At 37.3% G+C, this 22,039-nt stretch overlaps 3 protein-coding genes across 3 annotated transcripts; 2 read left to right on the top strand and 1 right to left on the bottom strand.

The window, feature by feature from the left end:
* Positions 1-4,957: 4,957 nt before the first annotated feature.
* nxnl2 (nucleoredoxin like 2) lies at positions 4,958-6,827 on the bottom strand. The gene is made up of 3 exons (XM_015023395.1): positions 6,740-6,827; positions 6,327-6,651; positions 4,958-5,560 (listed from the first exon to the last, which is right to left on the bottom strand). The coding sequence occupies exons 2-3, from the start codon at positions 6,626-6,628 to the stop codon at positions 5,392-5,394; spliced, it is 471 nt and encodes a 156-aa protein (XP_014878881.1). The 5' UTR covers positions 6,629-6,651; positions 6,740-6,827; the 3' UTR covers positions 4,958-5,391.
* A 936-nt stretch (positions 6,828-7,763) lies between these two features.
* gng10 (guanine nucleotide binding protein (G protein), gamma 10) lies at positions 7,764-8,887 on the top strand. Its single transcript, XM_015023392.1, has 3 exons — positions 7,764-7,988; positions 8,529-8,656; positions 8,746-8,887. The coding sequence occupies exons 1-2, from the start codon at positions 7,908-7,910 to the stop codon at positions 8,652-8,654; spliced, it is 207 nt and encodes a 68-aa protein (XP_014878878.1). The 5' UTR covers positions 7,764-7,907; the 3' UTR covers positions 8,655-8,656; positions 8,746-8,887.
* A 2,740-nt stretch (positions 8,888-11,627) lies between these two features.
* Positions 11,628-20,260, top strand: btc (betacellulin, epidermal growth factor family member). Its single transcript, XM_015023391.1, has 5 exons — positions 11,628-13,299; positions 13,879-13,971; positions 16,460-16,577; positions 16,805-16,951; positions 19,131-20,260. Exons 1-5 carry the CDS (start codon positions 13,260-13,262, stop codon positions 19,258-19,260), a joined length of 528 nt encoding a protein of 175 aa, XP_014878877.1. The 5' UTR covers positions 11,628-13,259; the 3' UTR covers positions 19,261-20,260.
* The last annotated feature ends 1,779 nt before the right edge of the window (positions 20,261-22,039 follow it).

Genomic DNA, 22,039 nt, shown 5'->3' on the forward strand with positions numbered 1-22,039 from the left:
CATGAAATGTCTGAATGACTGCTCATCCAACACTGGTGATTCCATACTTTTTGCCAGGGGTTGTATCGTTTCATGTGTCGTGTATGTCCACTGTAATCTGACATGCAGTTGTCTGTGAGCACCTGCTTCAATATTTCTCTTCTTATTTTCAGGCAGAAAACAGGATTTGTAAGCAAACATAAATAAGTTACTTTGAGCTCTGCACAAATGTGTTTTAAACGTGAACGCAAAAATTGATTCCAGAGCCTCTGGGGATAAAACATCTATTCATGGGCACACACACATCGATGTGGTTCCACAGATCAATAATAAAAATGCAGCCTTCACCTTTATCTACAACGCGCTGCAAATAGATACGACACAAAACAGAGAAATGAATAGACTCGGCTCCAAAGAGCACAATGGCGACCACATTTCAATTGTTTTAGTCTCTGAATAGTAATTGCACAGCACGATAAATCTTAATCTGCATCGTGAGACACTCCCCGAATCTGATATACTGTACAGTTGTTGGCGTTTTAAAAAACTAAACGCTATGAATAACTGACAATAGAGACGGCAAGAGAGCAAACCACGGAGATTCAGTCAAGATAAATTGTGTCAACTGCTTAGTTCACGCCTTGTAACTAACCACGCTGACTACTGCAACTCCAGGCATGGCTCAACTTAAATGTTTTGCAAGCATGCACATTACCACTTTGTTTATGCTATTTTTATAAAAAAGACATTTGATGCCACAACGTGCTGCAGCACTTGCTTAAAATCCCATCTTTGCCATGCCACTTCTCCATAGGACTTTAAGTATTTTTACAGAATCAGCCACTTTCTGCGGTTGATGTAGTTGAAGCAGGTTGGCACAAGAAAGACAATCCAGAGGCTTGTACCACTCACTGCAGCAGATAGTATCGACTGGTTTTTAATAAACTAGCTCCATCAAAAACATGCAAGGAAAACAAATATATGACCTCAAAGGCAATTTGTCATTTTTATTGCATGGAAGCTACTTTAATACCTGTAAAATATCACAGATTTATAGTCCTGCATGACGTTGTTATCTGATCTATGAAACATGAGTGTGCTTGCACGCATTCTGCACAGCAAGGGAAAGTGAGGATAAAGTCGTTCCCAGGCACAAAAAAGAAACAAAGAGGACGGTAACCCAGATCTTCAGGACACAGGAAGCCGCATGTGTCAGTCATCCCGTATTACATCACCAGGTTCACACATATACAGTAATTTCATTTTAAACTGTTGATGCAGGATATCTGTTCCTTATCTGGTAAACCACTTCAAATACTACATAATCTTCAGCTCTGTTCCTCCAGTATGAGGAAAAACAACTCTGCCAGCCTGCACACTAAATATTTCAGGGTCCAAGGTGCTTGTTAGAGAAAGCACTAAGCAGGATTACAGCATTTCTCTGATTAAAAAAAAAAAACAACCAAAAAAACAAAAACAAAAAAACAGCTTGCTCAGAGTGGTGCATATACGTCTGTTAATATGTGGGTGAGATGCCAAATAATAGTTAAACAGGCGCGTCAAGTTGACTAGTTGTCTCGGGTGGTGTTTTAATTTTTAACGGATTTGTTGAAACTCAAGCGCGTAATATTTGCAAGTAAGGTGAAAGACGGGCACCAAAAGCATGAACGTTATTGAAACGCTTATGCTTGTCACAGGTTCCTCTAGGAAGTAGAGCTTAAAACAAGATTCAATTGGAGTGCAATTGCAAAAAGTGGACAATATCACTATAACCTCCAACAGTTCTCTCAGTTTGCGTTACTAGAGTATTTAATCCAGCGGCATTGCATTACAATCACTTAGCACTGAACTCACCTTTGTTGTGTTGAGGTCCGTCCTGAGTACAGCAGGTTTGGTATCGCCTCGGTCCGGCTGACCCGTCCAGCAGCAGCAGCAGCAGCAGCTCTGCAACTGGACTACAGCGCTTTTCAGAAGCGACTGTGAGCGTTTGTATTGCTGCTAGACGTGAAGCCGTACTAGAAACACCGGAAAATTGGGCAGTTCCTGCCTTCAAAATAAGACGAAGGTCAGGAATCAAACTCAACTGTCTACATTATGGTTCATTTGGACCACCTGTTAGATATCCGTGCCTAAAAAGGTAGCTTTTTGGCGAACGTGTTTTTGTTTAATCGTGTTTTTATCTGTTAATAATAATCTGCAGGAATTTATTGTAATGAACAGAATACAGAATATAGGGCTTCCGTAGAAAAAAAAAAAAAATCTGCAAGGCATTTTAGCTCCAAAACATGAAACGGGTCTTGCACAGACTGTTTTTTCTTTCTTTTTTTACTTTTTAAGCTCGTATTTTGTCTGTGAAAATGTTGCTTTACAACATAAAACCAAGTGTCAGTCAGCATCAACCACTTGTGCTTATGGGCCAGATTTGCTTCATTCTGTTGCGGCACAAAATTGGTATTTGGACCACACTTTGGACTTCCATCAAGTAACACAAGTGTGAAGTGCAAGGAAAATACATGGTTTTCTGCATTTAAAATAAAATAAAATCTAAAAAGTGTGGTGTGCCTTTGTATGAAAACTTTGCAACTGCCTTTCACAGCAGGTCTTTTAGCTGGTAAGCGCAGAGACGTACAAAGAAAACGAGTTGACTTCTGATAGAAATTTATTGTGCTGGATTTTATTAACAGGTATGAAGGAGGCTTAGTACAAGTTCACATCCATATGTTTCAGATTTTTATTTGCTAATAAAAATGCAAAAAAACAAACAAACAAACATTTTCTTTTATTTGATAGATTATTTGCTGCTTAGATAGCTTATCAGATATAATCAAATATAAATAACATTGAATTGTGTTTGTGAAGAGACAAAATGTAAAATGGTTCAATGGGTACAGGCACTGGAAAAGCTGCTTTCCAGTTCTACATGTGGATGTCGACTAAGGTATTAATCCTAATTTTAAAGATGTGTAAAGTAGCTAAAATAAAGCAATTGCAAACAAAACAAATTAAATTCACTTATATTAAACAAAACGTCCATTTTTTAAACCATATTATGAAAAAAAAAAAAACATTTGTACTGATAATTTTTCAACAAATTTGAATATTATTTTGAAACTACCTAACGGATGTTCTCTTCCTTGATAGGTTAGTCTTGATTTCAAGGCGCTCTGTTTTCTGGTCCGTCAGTCCACTCAGCTCGCCACCTCCCTCCTTTCCTTCCCTGTACTCGCATAAAGCCAGCCTTGTTAGTTGACTTACTCAAGACACCGTTACAGCAGAAGGAAACACTACTGCCATTCATTTCTGAAAGCCAACAAAAAGTCCAAATGTAAAGTCGACATCTTGAGTTACGGCGGACATCCCTGCTATGGAGCGCGCTCTCAATCAGGCAGCAGAAAGGAAATTGCACCTATTGGTTTTGTAGAACGCATTGTATTACGTCTTGCACACCCGTGTGCATTAACACCTTTGTGTGAAACGAGTAGCCTAGACATTTGCATCCTCCGTTCTTATTTGAAATCGAGCTGAACTTAAGCAAATATGAAAAAAAAAATCAGCCTGGTTGATAGTATCAGTATTTTTTTTTTCCAATCACACGAGCCCAGAGAACAATATTGCAATTCAAACGATAATAAGTGTACAATTAGCCAAATTGACCAAATTAATAGTTTTGACAGTGACAGATTTGGAGTTTTGCGTGTGCACTTTGCATTTTCAAAAATACATTATAATCAACAATGGTGCAATTTGAATAGGTGGGTGAAAGATGATTTTTTTTCTTCTTCCATTTTGCTTATGTGTGCTAATTTATTAGCCAATTAAACACACTCATCTTTCACCTTTTGAAAGACATCATTTCTGTTGTCATGGCAGTGACTATCACTTTAAATAGATATTAGACTTAGTTTTTGCTGCGATATCATTCCAAAGCAGTTTAAATAAATCAATAAAAGTTCACAATTAATACCACATTCATGCTAATGATAACATATTTAAACATTGACCAAGATTACCCGAATATGCATATAAAGACCGCTTATGAATAAAAAAAAAAAAAGATAAAATTGCTTTAGGGTCTTGTAGGTCCTTCTCCCAGTGAGTTATAGGCCACATTAAAAATCTATTATATCCACAGTAAAACTTCTATATGAGGTGCCATCCACTCCCTAATAATTCTTTGGTTACATGTCAATGTACTTTATTTGAAAAAATAAAATAAAATTAACACGAAACATAAAGCCAGATGCCTTGGTTAAACCGTAATCTTATAATATACAACTCTAACCGTATTGACAGGTGCAGCAGAAAGAGCTAATTGATGAGAAATCAATTTTTTATGCGGGCAACAGTGACCCCTTGTGGTAGTCTGCAAAACCCCAACCTCTCCTGTGTCAACTTAGAAAAAAATGATGCAAACAAGATCAATGAAGTTCTCTTGGACGAAGTGCTTTGATGCACATCTGCAGGTTTGACAACTCTCTTTCAGTCATGTCAATTTGTATCTTGTGCATCATTTTCCATTAGCAGGATCTTAAATGGTTGCTTGGGATGCAGCCGAGTTCAAAAGTTGGTTAAAAACACCTGATCAGATTTGATGAAAAGGTGCAGTTTATTCCTCGAAAGAGCAAGTGGGGATAATTAGCAGCCATGAACGCTTTGATGGAGTTTCAAAGCAAGCAGGCCTGCAGGGACCGGTGGGTGCTGTGAGGACCATGAAGTCATCAAGGTGTGGGATGTATTCGCTCAAATTGATAACTGTGAACTCGGCATGCTCAGAGGAAACATGCAATTAGGTTTGTGAAGGTGCTAGCATGCTGGAAACAGACCCTCTGAGATTTCTACCATTTAATGAGACTAAAGGGAATCGAGTTTGTTTTTCTGTTTAACAGAAGCCGAGTGATGTATAAACAAAAACACCAGAGATTCCATGGTATGCATTTTTATTACCAATGTAAAAAAAAAATTGCAAAAGAAAAAAAAAATATACAGGCAGTTTAATAAATATAACAGATGAAATATTTTACATGTCTCCTTAAGTGGAGGTTGAAGGTGTTGCTGAAAGCTTAACTGCTGCAGAAGCATGCTTTAATGTAACCTGAGATCTACGGCAGCTGTTAATCACACAAAATATACAACTTCACTCACAGCTGAGCCTGAGATTCGTCTCGTATGCATAGAAAGATCTCCAACTAAAGCAGCGTCTCAGTATCTAACTGCACGTTTGCAAAGCTGTAATCAACCGAGCTCAATCACAGTGTTTTAAGGCTAAAAATATCCAATCAATAAGCAAGAGATGTTTTTTGGGTGAAGGGAATCTGTTTTTTTCTCCCCCCCCCGACTTAGTTTGCACACAATTCAGATTGTAGCTCAAGTGAATGAAGTATTTTACAAGTGACTTTGGGTTTATGCTTCTCCTCAAGCCTTGAAGTTCTGAAAAATCTCAGCCGCATCCAGCCAAGTCCTGAAGCAGGCCAGGCCTCGGTCTCGGATTTGCTTCCTGCCCTTATCGGTGATCACCTCGCCGTTCTCCTTCACGATCACCAGTTTGGGAACTGCTGTAATTTTGTAGCGCTGCTTTAGCTCGCTAAGTGAAACAAGAAAAAAGAAGAAAAGAAAAATCGGGTTTGATCAGAAGAAGTGGATTTTTTACCCTTTGTTTCTATTTGGTACAACTTTGGTCACATGAACTTTCCTGTTTTTGTTTTGTTTGTTTTTTTCAAATCAACCCAGCTCATCTCAAAGACTCACACTGAATTTAAAGTTGTGGGTTTTAAACGTTGATATGTTGGCAGATTTAAATTTTCTTGACGGAAAAAAAAAAATAAGAAAAAGGAAATATCCTGCAAATTCACCAATAAAGGTAGAAAGATTCATTCAGCATAAAATAAAGTAATCACATGATCGTCCCCATTAATGCCTCCAAAGAAATTCGTTTGATCTACAGCAATATTTATGACTGTGATGTTGCTCACGCTAAAACTGGATTCAAATTATTTTAAAAGCGCTATCTTATGTTAGGCTTTGATATTTTTTTTAGTTTTATTTTATCATTTTGCTTCCTGAAGCAATTCAAACAGTTATTAGCAATGCATTTAGAAAGTCTGTTTGCATAACTGTTCACACTAATAACAGTGTAGCCAATAACATCCAGCATTAAAGGCCAGTCTGTGGAAACTGTCAGTCTGCTCTGCATTTAAACCTAATCCCTGACAGGGTGACCCCTAAGTAGTTTACATAAGATGGAAAAACGTTACAGACTGCAGTGTTTAAGCCAATAAGATGAAATTGCACTTAATTATTTGTTCCTAACATTCCCTGAATTACATTGTTTGCAGTGAACATAAACTTACTGCTTGTAGTCATCACTCCAGGGTAAAGCCAGCCAGTCTCCGTGCATATCATGGTAATATTCGACCATGTCATCCAGCGACTTGTCTGAGGAGATGAACACGATCTCAAACTGAGCCGCAGGCTCACTTTCCTCCACCAGCTCCGTGTAAAAATCACACAGGACAGGTGTGAAGTCCCGACACGGAGGGCACCATCCGGCAGAGAAGTAAATCCCCACCACTTTGTTCCTCAGCGCTTCCTCGGGGTCCACGAAGTCCCCGTCTTTATTCAGGAGAGTCCGACCAGAAAACACCTCCACCATGTCTGCCAAACTCTCTCACACACCTAAACACAAAGAGTCCGGGGCTGAATGTCGCTTTAGCTCATGGTAGTTCCGTTAAATGTCAGTTTGCTGGGTTACCGAAATGTTTACCTTTCCTTTCCGCAAAAGCTCCTTACAGCCAATCCTCATAATCGCCTACGGACCAATGAGACGACGAGAAGACTGTGGTGCGTTTGCGGTCATTATCAAAGTCTGTTTTACACAATGCTGAATCGCTGCTGCTATGATACCAAGCTGCACGACCTTTTACCGCTGTTTTCAGCAGTTGTTGTGGTCTCCCGAGGGGCAATACGCTATGTAACACTGTAAACTTTATTACTGTGTTAAACCAGATATTCAGGCGTGAGTAGATGCATATAAAAACACACAGAGGTAATTAAACTTGACCATTGGTGGGTAATTTTTCTTCACAAAGGGCCACATGAGAAATTTTGACTGCTGTAGAGGACGATCTGAACAATTGTTTAAAATAATTAATAAACTGTGAATTTAAGTTTTATTGTCTTCAGGGAACAGTGGACATCTTAGCAAAACAATAAATTATGATAAGTCCAACTTTATATCTTTATAAGTCATTTATATTTTGCTTCACTGGGTTCCCAAAAAATCTTTTACATTTATTTCACCAATTCAATTCAAAAAGTGAAGTAAAGATCCATTACATAATTATATAATTTGAATTTTTCTTTGTTATTTTTGATAATTTACATGTCAGCTGTCAGCAGTCTTCCCCATTTTTGTACATGCCTATAACATATTTGAGTTTGTTTAATAATTGTCTTTGGTATTATTACATTTCTTAATTTGATCTTAATGCGTTTAAAATTATTGAAATGATTAAAAAAAATCTTTTCAATTTTATGGTGATGTTTTATGGCGATGTCATTTCATGTTTGAGATTTAATAATTTATAATTACATTTTGTTTTGTCAAAGTAAAATAATGCCTAAGTTCTGATGTGCCTTTTAAGCTCTCCTGCAAAGTAATGTACCAGACTTTTCAGTGGATTCAGATCTTAAACAGTTTTCCTTGCAGTGTTGGTGAAATGCACATAGAGGTCAGTGTGTTTCTCTTTCTCCCTGCTTCCTCAGCAGAGAGGAGAGGTCATTTGGAAAGAAACCCAGCCTTTATTTTCTTGTCCAGCATTTGTTGTCCATCAACGAAGTCAAGCTGCTTGTGTCAGAAGCGTGAGGGGAAATCTTCTCTTTTGTTTTGTCTTCATACAATAATTTTTTCCTCTGCTGTCATCTCTGGGATCATGACTTCTAATTCCAATTTATCCAACATGCGACGGCTGGTGGAACAACTTAAACTTGAGGCCAGCGTGGAAAGAATTAAGGTAAAAAACCAGCATGGTGGTGTTGTTATCGGCTGTTGGTCTTGTTTCTTTCAGTTTTCCCATGACTATTGACACAACATTGTTGCATGACAATATTCTGGTTTTATACAAAATATTAGGCTACTAATAACATCAACATTTCTTTTTTTTTTTTTTTTTTTACAAAAAGAACAACAAAAATTCAGAAATTTACACAAAAGGTCAAATATTTGCAATCCAGTTGTGTGAATGTAGTTTCTATTACACTAATTATAATTGAAATTCTGAGGACTTTAATGCACCAATAGTATAAATGTATAAACAGAGTTTAGAGTAGTCTTATGGTTTCCCTCTGTCATTTGGGAAACATGTCTGGCACCAATCATCTTACATTGTCGTTCACATACTTTAACGAAAAGGTTCTAAGTTTCCGAGTTTGTTCCATTGCCTTATTTTTAAGTAAACTGTAGCAGGTAAAAATTCATTTCCCTGGACGCAGCACACATTGTTTGGCACAAATTCTAAAACCTATCATATAGATACACTTGGTGCTTTTTCCAGGTGTCCCAGGCGGCTGCAGAGCTGCAGCAGTACTGTCTGCAGAACGCGGGTAAAGACGCCCTGCTGGTCGGAGTCCCTACAGGGAGTAACCCCTTCAGAGAGCCACGCTCCTGCGCCGTGGTGTGAAGGTCGGACACTTTTCTATTTCGCAAGGGAATATTTATTATGTCAGCTGAGCTTCAAAAGAAGAATAATAGGTTTTGCACCCTTTTTGCAGAGTATGAAGAAGTGGACACAACTGTGACATCTCCTACAGGGAAAAAAGAGATTTCAGCGTTTTATCCAGATATGTTTTGTACAAATTATAATTTTTTTTTAATGAAAGAAAAGAAAGACTGTAATAAAATATTTCTTTGGTACATATGTCTTTCTTTTTATATTATTTTACTTCATTTTAGATTTCTTTTTCTTTTTAAAGCACATGGTGTAACTGTACGTCTCATTAGACGTCTCTTTGAGAGCGATCTCTATGTTATGCAGGGGCGGAGTGATACAGTGGCTATCTACAAATTGTACAAAACGGATGTTTTAGCCTGCTCACTAAATGACACACTGGAATCTCATGGCGCTGGAACTTCCTGATGTTCAGTCTAAGTTAGGAACACATTTAGAGAGAGGAAACCGAGTCTTCCTGTTTCAAACTGCAAAGACACAGTGAAAGATAACCCTGAGGCAGCTCGCTTTTTGGACTCATCTGTAAGATTAAGCTGTGATAATTCAGAAGTAAAACCAGGGCTTGCATAAAAAATAAGGTTCATACGTAAATATTTGCTGTCATAATGAGCTGTTCTGAGTTAAAAAACCTCTTTCTGCAGATTTTATTATTAGCTGTTTTTACCGATTTAAAATATATATTTATTTGCCTTTAGGTATATAAAGGTTAATGTAAAAACTGTCTAATGCAGCACCAATAATGTCTAGCCGGTCATGAGACGACTCTCATTTTTATCACTTCCTTTTCCTTCCAGTGCACATTTAAGGGAGGAGTCTTTGTAGAGCTATCTATAGAACCGCTGACTTTTACTTAAATATGCCTATTTTTTTTGTCTTAGCTAACCGTTTATAATTAACCTTTTAGCTGAATGTTAACAGTATGTTGCAATGCCCAAAGCTTTAAAATTATGCAAAGTAAAAGGAGATACTGAAGGTTCTCCTTTATCTCTGCAATCTATAATTAAGTAAAGCCATCCATCCTTTGCCGAGTTCCCTGCTAACCCTGATTTCCCCAAATCCATTGGAACATTTAATTACTCTCATCCTCTTTAATCAATTCCAGGCAGTCCATTATGTGTAAAATATTCTACCTTTAATATTCTCACATTTCTTGCTTTTGCTGAGCACCTCCTTTGCCCTTTGAACTGCCGTCCCCCTGCTAGCAGCAGCAACGATAATGCAACCAATAAACACAGAGGGGTGTCAACTTTTTAACCACATACAGATGGAATAAAACTTTTAGAAAATGGACACCCACTTTCTAAGAGAGCCCTGGGAAACACCACATGTTGCCCATAAAATGACCACTGACCACAAGTGACTTTAAACTGGAAAAACGAAAACTTTAGTAAGAAAATTTCACAGATCAGGAATGCTTAAAAGCAAAAGTATCGTCATCCTACCAGGGCTGGATTGTGGGGTAAATTATTTACCAAGGTAATTTTTGATTTTGCTGTGGTTTAATCCTGACGCAGTTAAAAATTAAAGAGTCTTGAATAAGAATCCCAAGAAAACCTTCCTGGCTCCTGAAAAAGGTTTCTTGAAATAGAAATGTTCTCTTCCCACCCCTCTACAGCAACTATCAATCTAAATTATAAATTATTTTTTCACATTGGCCAGTCCTACTCAGATCATTGTAAAAGTGGAACACAGACTAGTTCTAGTCTGGATTACATCTTTTCATTATTTATTTTTATTTTACGACTGTAGTGTTATGTTTTTTGTTTGTTCATCGTGTTACGTTTTTATCGCGAGATGCACTTTGAACTGCCTACTTGTTGAAATGTACCTTTCAGATAAACTTGCCTAGAAACTTGACTGATGTATCACAAAACCTCTGCCTACTTTCTATTGCACATTAGGGCTTTTCATATGTTGGATAAATGTAACTAAAAAGGCAAATGTTGCTTTGTGGAACAGGTTCAGTAACATTAATATCATTGACTCATGAGCTTGTTAGTTCCTGTTGAGTTTATCGTTTTGTTTCAGGGCAAATAAAATCTTTCACTTCTTCCCATGTAGCACATGCAGAAAGACTTTGCATGTTTTAAAGTGCCTGTTTTAGGGAAAACATTATTATTGATGATGATGTTGCAGTTACATTTTTATCTCTTGCTGGCTTCAAAGATTTCTCTCTATAGGTCAAAAATTTGAAGAACTACCTTTTGCTGCAATTACAGACGAGTCTTTTTTTGGGGGGGGGGTATGTTAGGTTTTCATATCTAAAGGCTGAATGTTTTTTTATGAGTCATTGCAAAATAGCTCAAACTCATTTCCAATTAGATTTTGACTGGCCCATTCTAACATATCCCTCGATTTAAACCATGTCTTTGCAGCTTTGGATGAATGTTTGGGGTCATTGTCCGGTTGGTAGCTGAATCACTGCCCCAGTCTCCATTCTTTTATAAACTCTAACAGCGTTTTCTCCTTTTCTTCAGTAATTTAGTTCTATTTATCTTCTCATGAAATCTGACCAGCTTTCCTGTCCCTGCAGATGAAAAGAAGAATGTTGTGCAATTACTCTGGACACACTATCACCATTTCCTTCATACATGGTGTTTTGCATGTAGTACAAAAAGCTACACTTTGGTCTCATGCGACCAGATCACATTCTTTTGCAGGGTTATGAAAACTGTAAATGGCTTGCAACAATTTTTAAAACTGAATAATGGATTCCTTCTTGCAACTCTCTTGTAAAGGACCAACTTGTGCAGACATTCTGCAGACAGTTAAAACCAAAGTGTGTTTTTTCAAACTAATGGAGTATTTAAAAAAAAAAAAAAAAAAAAAGATCATACTAGGAATCAAAACATGTTGGTCGTAGCTTGATGATGATCTGGGAATCCAGTTTTGCCTGTACCAAAATATCCTGAAGCAGAACATCCAGCTAATAGTTTGTGAACTTAAGCTTGAACATTCATGGGTTATGCAACCAGAAGTTCATCACCGAACGTCTTGAAAAAAGTCAAAATGAAGGTGATGCGTTTTCTAGTCAAAGTACTGACTTAAATTTGACTGTGACCTTAGTAGGTCATTAACGCTCAAAAATCCTCCAACATGGCTGAGCTATTCCTCCCACTATATATGATCTGTTGTTTCAAATGCTTGATGGCAGTGAAGTTGCAAAGCCAGTTATATCAGGATTGGAAGGCTATTAGTTTTCACATATGTAACTCAGTAACTTTTATCCACTTAATAAATTAAATAACTGGAAAGCTAAAGTTTGCGATTTCTAAAGTAACCATTTTCTGTTATTAAAATATGCCTGGTGATCTGAAACATTTAGTTGTGGCTGAAAAGAAAAAAAAGAAGAAAAGACCAAACCTTATTTTATAAGACTGTTAGTAATTCAATTTAAGGAAATGTTGCATTTTTAATAAAAACATTTTTTTTTAGTTTTTATTGTTACAGTTGTACATTTCCCAACTTGTTCTCTGTTGAAAGTGTTAAACGATGCCATCTGGTGGTTAAATATATACAATGACATAATGGTCACGTCGTGTTTCTGCAGAGTAATCCAATCATTTAGAGATGAATCATCTATTCATGCATCACCAAAGTAACTCAAACATATATTTTTTTGTTAATATAGCAATAATAAAGAGAATAAATACAATGATTTATTTGATGTAACTCATGATTGTAACATATTTTTTGTCCAAATACATATGAAGCTGCATTAACCCCTTAACAGTCACATAAAAAAAAGTGCAAGCCATGAGGACACGCACGTATCCTCATGATAGTTAAGGGGTTTTAATGTTGAAGAGCATGTTCTACAGCTTCAGATAAAGAAGGAAAATATACCTTTCCATTCATAGCCTCTGGGATATAATCCTCTCCTCACTCCGTTTAATCTGTGGTGGAGTCGGCCTCAAACAACAAAAAGCCCCAACATTGCAACAATCTGTTGAAAAGTCTCATTTTGCCCTCCTACATCTTTTCTCTCTTTTTGTTTATTGCATTCTGTTAGTTTAGTTAGCATGCACAGCTCTAACACACAATGCAACAAAAAGTATATAAATAGAGTCTCAAGTGCTTCTGTGGTAAGCAGGTTGCCTTTACAGCTGCTCCACCTATCGTTTCATTCCAACAAGGTCAGGTATTCAAAGGACTTGTTTTTTAGAAAAGGAAACAACCTGAACACACTGAATAGCTTTGTCTTCTCCTTTAAAGGTGTGGGCGGAGAGTAGAGTGCAGAGTTAAGTTTCACTGACACCTCCCTCTCTAGACTCACAAACTGCAGAAGATCAGTCTTGTTGCAGTCCTGAGTGGTGCTCTCGGCTGGGATCTTAGTGCGTATGTTGTTGTATTTTTTTTTCTCCCCCGACTCTTGTGGATGTGGCTGCCATCAATGACGAACCACAACAGGACACTCTGGGAAACTTCTGCGACAGGTCTATTCCCTCTCCAAAAGTCACTGACCGCTGAAAAGGATTTAAGCCACTTGGACTTCTCTTTCCCTCATATGTCTGTGAATTTTCATAAATCAAATAAGAATTTCCATCAAGTGTGGAGATGGCAAAGTTGCACAGACTCTATGTAGTTCTACTAACAGGTAGGATTAACTATTATTCTGCTCATGTGTTAGACTAAGTGGTCAACTTTCTTCACAACTTAATTATAGTGTAGTTTAGAGACATGGAGGCATTTGTCTAGTAAAATTTGCAAATAAATAATTTTATAGATTAGTTCTTGAGACAATTTTCTGTTGACAGCTGGTTCAGTTCAAATTGAATTGAGACATTATTCTCCCACTACTAACATGTGTAAAAAGATTTGGACTTGGTTAATCATTTTAGTGAAGATCTTACAAAGCAGCACTATATTATCTGACTCCCCACTAATTATGACATTTTAAATCCTGTTGTCTGAAGTGTGAAACATTCCCCAACAAATTATTATTTATTCTGAGAGTTTATAAAATCAGGCAGTGAGAGTGACAACTTTTATGCACCTGTAAAAAGTGGAATGTGGTCTCAAATTAGCTGATGTGTCAACACAAAGCAAGTGAGCATAATAGTATCTATTGCGCTCACTTGCATGTGTGTGTGTGTGTGTGTGTGTGTGTGTGTGTGCACGTGTGTGCGTGTATGTGTGTGTTTGACTGGCTTTTTGTTTGTGTTTGTGTCTGCAGCTCTAGCACTGTGGAAACGTTGTCTGGCAGAATGGAACGCCACCGACGGGTCCTCCAACCAAACCGCATCCGTCTGTCAAGACAACTGTACAGGTAGAGACGGGACAATCCCTCTCTGATGTCACAAAGAGCATTAAGGTGTAATTGACACAATCATCAAAGCAGACACTGAACTGGTCAAAGCAGTCTAGGTAAATAGTGGCAGTCATCTGTGACGGGATTATGGGCTTTGAAAGCCGCGAAGGCTTTGACGTTCCCCTTCTTAGCTGTTCACCTTTGGCAACTTTGTTTGCAATGAAAATGGGAGATGAAATGACTCATTTTCAACAGAAGGTACAGGAATTTGCTGCCGGATCTGTGAATGAGAACACTCCCAAAATTGAGTGTGTTCAATTTGGAAAATGAACTGATTGTGGCAGTGCTAAAGAATACTAGCAATACAAGTCAATAACGACACGTTTGTTTCTACTGTGTGTAATCGAATCCATAAAAAAAAAAAGGTTGTGCATAATTAAAAACTGGATAGTTCAGATGCCACTGCTTTAATGACGCAGAATCTGTCAGACTTGCCACTAAACATTTCCTACTTCTAGGAAGCGCTAAGATACTCTTGTTAAATAAATAAACTAATGGTAGATAAATCTACTCTAGTATGGAAGGTCTAACAGTGAATGAATGAATGAATGAATGAATGAATGAATGAATGAATGAATGAATGAATGAATACTGTCCAAGTGCTTTATACTTCACTAAAGGCTGTCCAACAGTTAAAAATAAATAATAATAATAATAATAATAATAATAATAATAATAATAATAATAATAATAATAAAACATTACAGTTACAGTGACCTGAAATAAATATATAAAACATAAACAATAACATCTAAAATAAAAATACAATTACATTATCAAAAGCCACATGACAGAACTTACCAGAAGTATCATAAAATTAGAATAAATAAACAAAAAGAAAATCGATAAATGGCAAGAAAGATATTGTTGACATTGTTTTGACCGAGAAATTAACATCTGGATGTGAAAGATGAAACTGTCCAAGCCATCTCTGCTTAAACACTTTTTGAAATGAGATGCAAAAATCCACAACTTGGTCCCGACAGACGATGTGATTGTGGCCTCTTGGTTAGTTTTGTAGTTGCCAATGTGTGGGAAATTCAATAACGGGTAAGGAATGCAGCATGCTTCACTTGGTTTTCACAGCAGCATTTTTGTTATAATTAGGTGATGTACTACAAAGTTACAAAGTTATTGTTATGATTATTATTTTTATTTTTCAGTTTTATAACCCAGACGATGCAAACTATTTGCTCCTCTGCTTTAACTGCCACCAAATGTGAAGGTTGCTTTTAGCTGGTCATGTTGGCTAACCATCAATAAGACTGCCAACACATTTATCTTCATGACCTCTGGGGTCATGTCTGCTAGCGTGTTCTCAAGTTTCAGCTAACAATTAGACCGCACTCACTGATGTCACCTGGAGGGCAGTATCCTTTCACGAGCTCTCTCTCTCTCTTTTCTTTTTTTTTTATTTGTTTTGAGGGACAAATTCACTAGAGCAGGTTGTAAAGATAGCGGCGGCTTTTCAAGAAGTGCAACGTGAAAACTGGTGGTCAGAAGTTCAGCAGCTGTTCCAGGGCACATTAGTTAGCAAGCTAAATAAAAACCTGTGTGTGGGGACATAGTTGAGAGAATGGGAATTCCAACTTTCATGTTTAATTTAGCGGAGAATTACACCGATGAAGCTGTGTGCATAATGAGTCTTTTACGACACCGGTGCCTTAGCGGATTTGAATAGCGTTCCTCTCTGGACCGGATCGTTTTGCAAACAGTCTATTAATAAATTAGGTCATGGCAGAGGGTGAGAATTGACGTCATAGTGGCAAGCTGACAAACCGTGACAAAGCTCCAGAAATAAAATAGATGTTGCACTTTTATTTGCACGTGATTAAAACTGGATATGTCGAATTAGAAATTACTCAAATATGTTCAAAGCAGCCTCCCATTTTAAATATTTGTACATTTCTGCAAAAGCAATCCTCATGCTGACGCTTTCAAATGGTTCAATCTTGTGCTAGTTACTTTAACAATGAAAGCATTTTCCTGATCTTACACTAAAAAAAGGAAGCCTCAAAGAACAGGGATTAAAAGAACTTTAAACTGTTGTGAAATCAATCAACTAATAGTCAGAAGCATAAAAATTACATTAAACTAAAAATTGTTTGTAAATCTCAGGTTTTGTGTAGTATATTCAACAAAATACAGGTTCCGTTTCAATACAAGTGTCATGCACTTAGCTGAGAAGTTTTAACAGTCATTTTAACCAAGAAAAATAATAAAAAAATAATAACAATTGAGATCTTATCAGTGACATTTAAAAGTGCTTAAAAACATTGCTAATGCAGATGAGAGTTGAAATCAAATAAAAGCGATTTGTAACTGGTAAGCTACAGATGCAGTCCTTTTAAGATAATTTATATTTCATTAGTAGGTTGGAGAATTTGTTTTAGTAACAATGAGAACAATGAATTTACTAAGAGGTCATGTAATTTCATTTCTCCAGCAGAGAAAGATACAGAACAATCGAATGGCCACTTCTCAGAATGTCCTGAGGAGCTGCTTTATTACTGCATCCACGGAGAGTGTCGTTACATTAAGGAACAAAAGGCAACATCCTGCAGGTGAGAAATAGTTCTACAAAATGTTAATAAATATAAATGTTAAAAAAACAAAACAGATTAGACAATGAAGTTTAGCTTTGTTGAGAATCCAGAAAAAACAAACATGGGAATTTTATCAGAAATATGTGGTCAGATAATATTTATATTTAGAACCGTATGAACAGTGACAAAAGAAGAAGAAAATAGAAAAATTAAACATTTAAACCTTCATTTTTTCCCTGTCTAAGGTGTTACGTCAATTACCACGGTCACAGGTGTGAATATGTGACGTTGGACCTGCAAATTGGTCGCAGAGAACAAATCATAATAGGCTGCGCCATTGCAGTGCTTCTGCTGTTGATGATCCTCGTTATTTCCATCTGCATCTGTTCACAGTAAGATAAAATAGTTTCTAACAATATGGGTACATTTTTCTTAAAGGAACAGTTTGGCCTTCATAGACCTAGTTGTCAACCATGATTATTCTTTTCAATCAGTGCTTTATGGGGTTTAAAAATATGTTTTCACTGCCTCCCGCCTTCCTGCAGCAACACATCTGCGTTGATGTGTTCAGAGAACAATCATATAAACCTGAGTTTTTAAAAGCAGCCTCTCCGGCCACTGCTTCTAACTCACTACAGGGGAATCTCTTGACAGCTTTGCACCTGAGTGACACAGCAGGTCTGATATGATTACAAAATCAATCACTGACCTTTAGCCCTAGGCCGACTGGGACCAAGTGCACTTGTGAACAATGTTGTCTTGAACATGGAGTTTGTTGTGGATCCAGCCCACGATTAGCACAGACGTCCAACAAAAACCCACCTTTCTAATTTCAAGCGTTTCCACACCAAACTCTCACCCAGCTTCCGTGGGACCAAAACCCGAAGCTCCTCCACACAGGCAGTGGATAAGAGCAGAAACCCCGGACAACACAGGCGATGAGATCATGGAGGGATTTTGTAAAAATATATATATTGGCAAAAATAACCTCCTATGAGATTTGTAAAATCATTAAGACACTATCTTTCTAGGACTCAATATTTGTCTCTGTTCACATGTTTTTTTGTTTTCAGAACTGTTGCCTATAAAGTTTCTCAAAACTAAAATCACAGTTTATAAATTAGGTGGAGTGAGTGAATGGATTATTGGAAGCCAGACTTATTTTTATTGGACTGAAAGTCCTATTGACCTTTATTCCAGGTTGAAAGATTACTATGACCTAACTAAAAAGTTCAGACACATGGATGAATGAATTAAACCACCAGGAAACTGCTTACACAGTATTTAAGTCCAGATTTTGACTCAGCAAATGTATAATTTTATTTTATTTTTCATCAAATATTATCAGACTTTTTTAAATACATTTATTTTTTTTATTCATAGTGAAACAGGGTTCCTCCTATAGGCAGTTAAAGGAAAAGCTACACCACACACATTATGTGCAAAAATGAATATACATGAGTACAGCAAAGACACCAATTGAGCAGCAACAAAGTAAAATGTTATTAAAAAAGAAACAAAAACCAAATAGAAAAGTCAAACAGTTCTGCTACACAACACAGACAAGATAAAAACAATTAAACTAAATGTAGTTAGTAAAGCAAATGAAAATAAGCGAAGCTGAGTACGAAGAGAAATGCATTTATTCAATATATTATAATGGACTGCTAAGCAGCCTATCTGCTGTGAGAATGAAACTGTTCTGAAAGAAATTGAAGTGTAAAGTTTTTGATTTGATACATCTGAAACATTCGTCAGGAGTTGAGAAAACAGGGGTATCTGCCTAAATGTCAGGCCACACAAGACGGTGGCAAGAAGAACGCCATCGTAAAAAGAAAGCTACAATAAGTCCTGTTTAGAGAATGAAACTTACCGAGGTACATGCTAAACAGTGTGCAAATGAATAATAAAACTGCACATCACCTGAACACATTATTTCCACCACAACATTTAGTGATAGCAGAATCATGCTGTGGGGATTATTTTATTCAACGGGGAGATGGAGGGAAGTAAATATGGTATAATCCCGGAAGAAAAGCTGCGAGTGGCTGAAAAATACTTGAGTTGTGGTGGTACAGCAACCTTGGATGTACAGTCAGAACCACAAAGCAATGGTTCAGAGCAAAGGGCGTTCATGAGTTAGAATGGCCTAGTTAAAGTCCATCGAAACTCTATAGCAAGTGAAATTCATAGATGTTCAAGCTGAGATTTAACTACTTTTGCAAAGACAAATGAGCAAAAAAAAAAGTGTCTAACTGTCCAAAGCTGATAAAGAGATATCCAAAAGGATGTAACTGTTGCAAAATGTTTGAAATGCTCATTATGATAAATAATAGTGAGTATGTATCATATATATAAATGTATGCATATTTATTTATGCATATTTATTTATGCATATTTTTAAAACAATATATAAATGTATATATTCTGATCCCACTTTTGCAACAAAGCAGTTTTAGCCAAGCTGTTCCTTTAACGTCTTACTGCAGAGGCTGAACATATTTGGTTTTGGCTTTGCAGTCATTTGTTGCCTTCCACATGCGGTATGTGCCATAGTTCTGTTGTTTTCAGTCGCAGGTGCAGATTGTGGGGACGGAGGAGAAGACAGACGGAGGAGCTGAGAAACGGAACAGGGAAACGCATCATGCCGGACTCGAGTCCATCACACTCAACAGAGCTGACACCTATCAACTCAGTATGAAGACTCTGTCAGAGACGCCTTTAGGCATCACATGTTTACGCACGGGGTCGCTTCTGGCTGCAGGCTCACAGTAAATGCAGGAGGCCTCTGGTGGACCCTGGTCAGCATCGAGGCCGACGAGGAACACCGCTTCACAGAAAAATATGTCAACCTGTGACAGAAGCTCAGAAGCTTCCTCTTGTCCTTCTGGAGACCTGCTGTGTTTGGAACATTAAACAGGCTTTTGGAAACAAACAAACAAACAAACAAACAAAAAACCAAGAAGAAGATGCCCTCCTGGATTTATGATAAATATGAACTGGGGAAGAGTGTTCAGCTGCCTGGGTGCTGGAAAGGAGGCTTTTGTTTTAAAAGTTGTGGAGCAACAGACATGGCCTTTCGCCGAGTGCTGCTGACCACGCAGCACTAAATAAATTGTTGCTATGTTGGAAAAAGCTGCGAAGCCAGCTGGCAGCCAATGGTAACACTCCGTCAGGTTGGCATCTACACTGTGAGATGAGAGGAAAGCTACTGTCCTTTTAGGGAAACTGAGCTACAGAGATCAACCTTTATACAGATTGTAACACAGCTGCAGCAGCAGGCTTGTTTACTGCTTGACTAGCTTTTATGTGCCACATAATGATCAGTTATCACTTTCAACTTATCACTGCAGAGCCACGTCTCCACGTATGATCGCAGACGATATTGTTACTCGTGTGCATGACCAAATTCAAGAAGAGGCCCGTTAAGGTCGGAGCTACGTTAACCACACGGTTCAAAAAGGACAAGCAGATCTTGTGCTGGAGGCCCTTTTTTTTTATCTGTATGTTTAGAGCTGAGCAGCCTGGAGGCTACAGAACAGAACAGCTGAGTCTGTGTGCGAGGGCTGACAGAGCTGCTCTGTTTCACAGCTGCCAAACTTTCACTGAGATTTCAGAATGTAACCATGTAGTCATAAACTCAGACTCAGATAAATCTGGCTCTGAGTTTTATATCCATAAACATGCTGTTGCTTACTTTACTTTTACTGAAAAATGTATATGTTTATATATATGCAGATGCTTTGTCCTCAGTTTGTCTAAGAAAATATTTCTGCAAAGCAAAAAGACGATAGTTCACATTTCTGGAGAATCCTTTTATAGCAATTTTCAAGAAATATAAATAAATAAATGAATAATAATAATAATAATAATAATAATAATAATAATAATAATAATAATAATAATAATAATAATAATAATAATAATAATAAGAATAATAATAATAATAAGAAGAATAAGAATAAGAATAAGAATACATTCTCACAGCTCTGCTGATAACAACAATACAGATCCCCAATCAACAAAAAGACAAATAATTTCATTTACAACTGGTTTGTTCATCTACCTGATCATTAGACCATGGGAAAAATTAAGAGATCAGTTAAAATGATCAGTTTCTGTGGTTTTACTTTTTATAGGTATATGTTTGAGTAAAATGAACATTGTTCTTCTATTCTATGAACTATTGTGACAACATGTCTTCCAAATTCAAGGCAAAAATTGTAGCATTTATTTGCAGAAAATGAGAAATGGTCAACATAGCAAAAAAAAAAAAAGGAAAAAAAAGATGCTTTCAGACCTCAAATAATGCAAAAGAAACAAGTTCATGTTCACTTAGAAACAACAATACTGATGTTTTAACTCAGGAAGAGTTCAGAAATCAGTATTTGGTTTAATAACCATGAGGTTTTCAGTGGTGTTCAGTGCAGTGGTCTCCTATTTTTTCCAGACCTGTACGTCTTCACATATCACAATGTCTTCATTTCCTGTAGGTTGCTATAATAATTATGTTAATAATTAATATAATACCCAATTGGCTAGTGATGGAAACAAATCAGACACACAGAGAAGCCATCAGTGTTTATAGTTTTACAGTATTGTGTTGCCATGGTGCGGTAACACAGGCTAGATTCGACACTACACCAGCGAATGTGACTTTTTATGGTCCTCTGTCATACCTGCCTTCACCCAGAAGCCGCTAAAGACTAAACTATAACAGTACCACCTCTGCTGTGAATTGAAAGAAGTCAACTCACATGTTCCTCTTTGTTTTCAAGAGTTCAGCCACGTGTTTCATCTCAGCTGCTGTATTATTCTGTATTACCAAGGCGGTAATATTTCTTTAAATGTCTATTTTAGTCTCATGAAACATTTTTTGGCTGATTTTGTGCTATCTTTTCTTTTTTTCTCTCTCTCTCTCTCTTTGCACATTTAGAGTGACATTTAATCAACCCGTGCCTAAAAAATCCACAGCAATGTTCATCATTAACTTGGAATGTTTTACTGCTGCATCAGTGAAACTGTCTCTAAAACAGTGACATCTGTGGTATGCTGCAGTTTCTATGAGGGGCGTGTCAGCGGAAAACAAAACTGATAAGAGAGATAACATTGAAATTGATGTAGATGTTTGATCAAGACCTGTGATGGACAGACAGCCTACCCACAGGGTGTATCCTGCCCTTCATTCATCATGTGACTGCTGACATAGACCAGAGTACCCTTCACCAAGCAGGTTTATATTGGACTAGATAAAAAAAAAAAAATTCTCAAACAATCCAGGCATGTTTAGTTTCAGTGTGCTTGCAAATGTGACTTCAGGATCATCTGAAAGCAGTTTTCACCCTGAATGGCAACGACTCCACCTGTTCTCTCCTGGCACCACGCTGCTCTGCTCTGACAGCTGTGCAGAGCCTAACAAATAGTTGAGAGATAAGTCAGCACAGGGACGGCTTCATATCGCAGATCAGCGCTGGAAATGA

This window comes from Poecilia latipinna, unplaced genomic scaffold (assembly GCF_001443285.1).
Source record: "Poecilia latipinna isolate Pla-1442-1.1 unplaced genomic scaffold, P_latipinna-1.0 Scaffold3299, whole genome shotgun sequence".
NCBI lineage: Eukaryota > Metazoa > Chordata > Actinopteri > Cyprinodontiformes > Poeciliidae > Poecilia > Poecilia latipinna.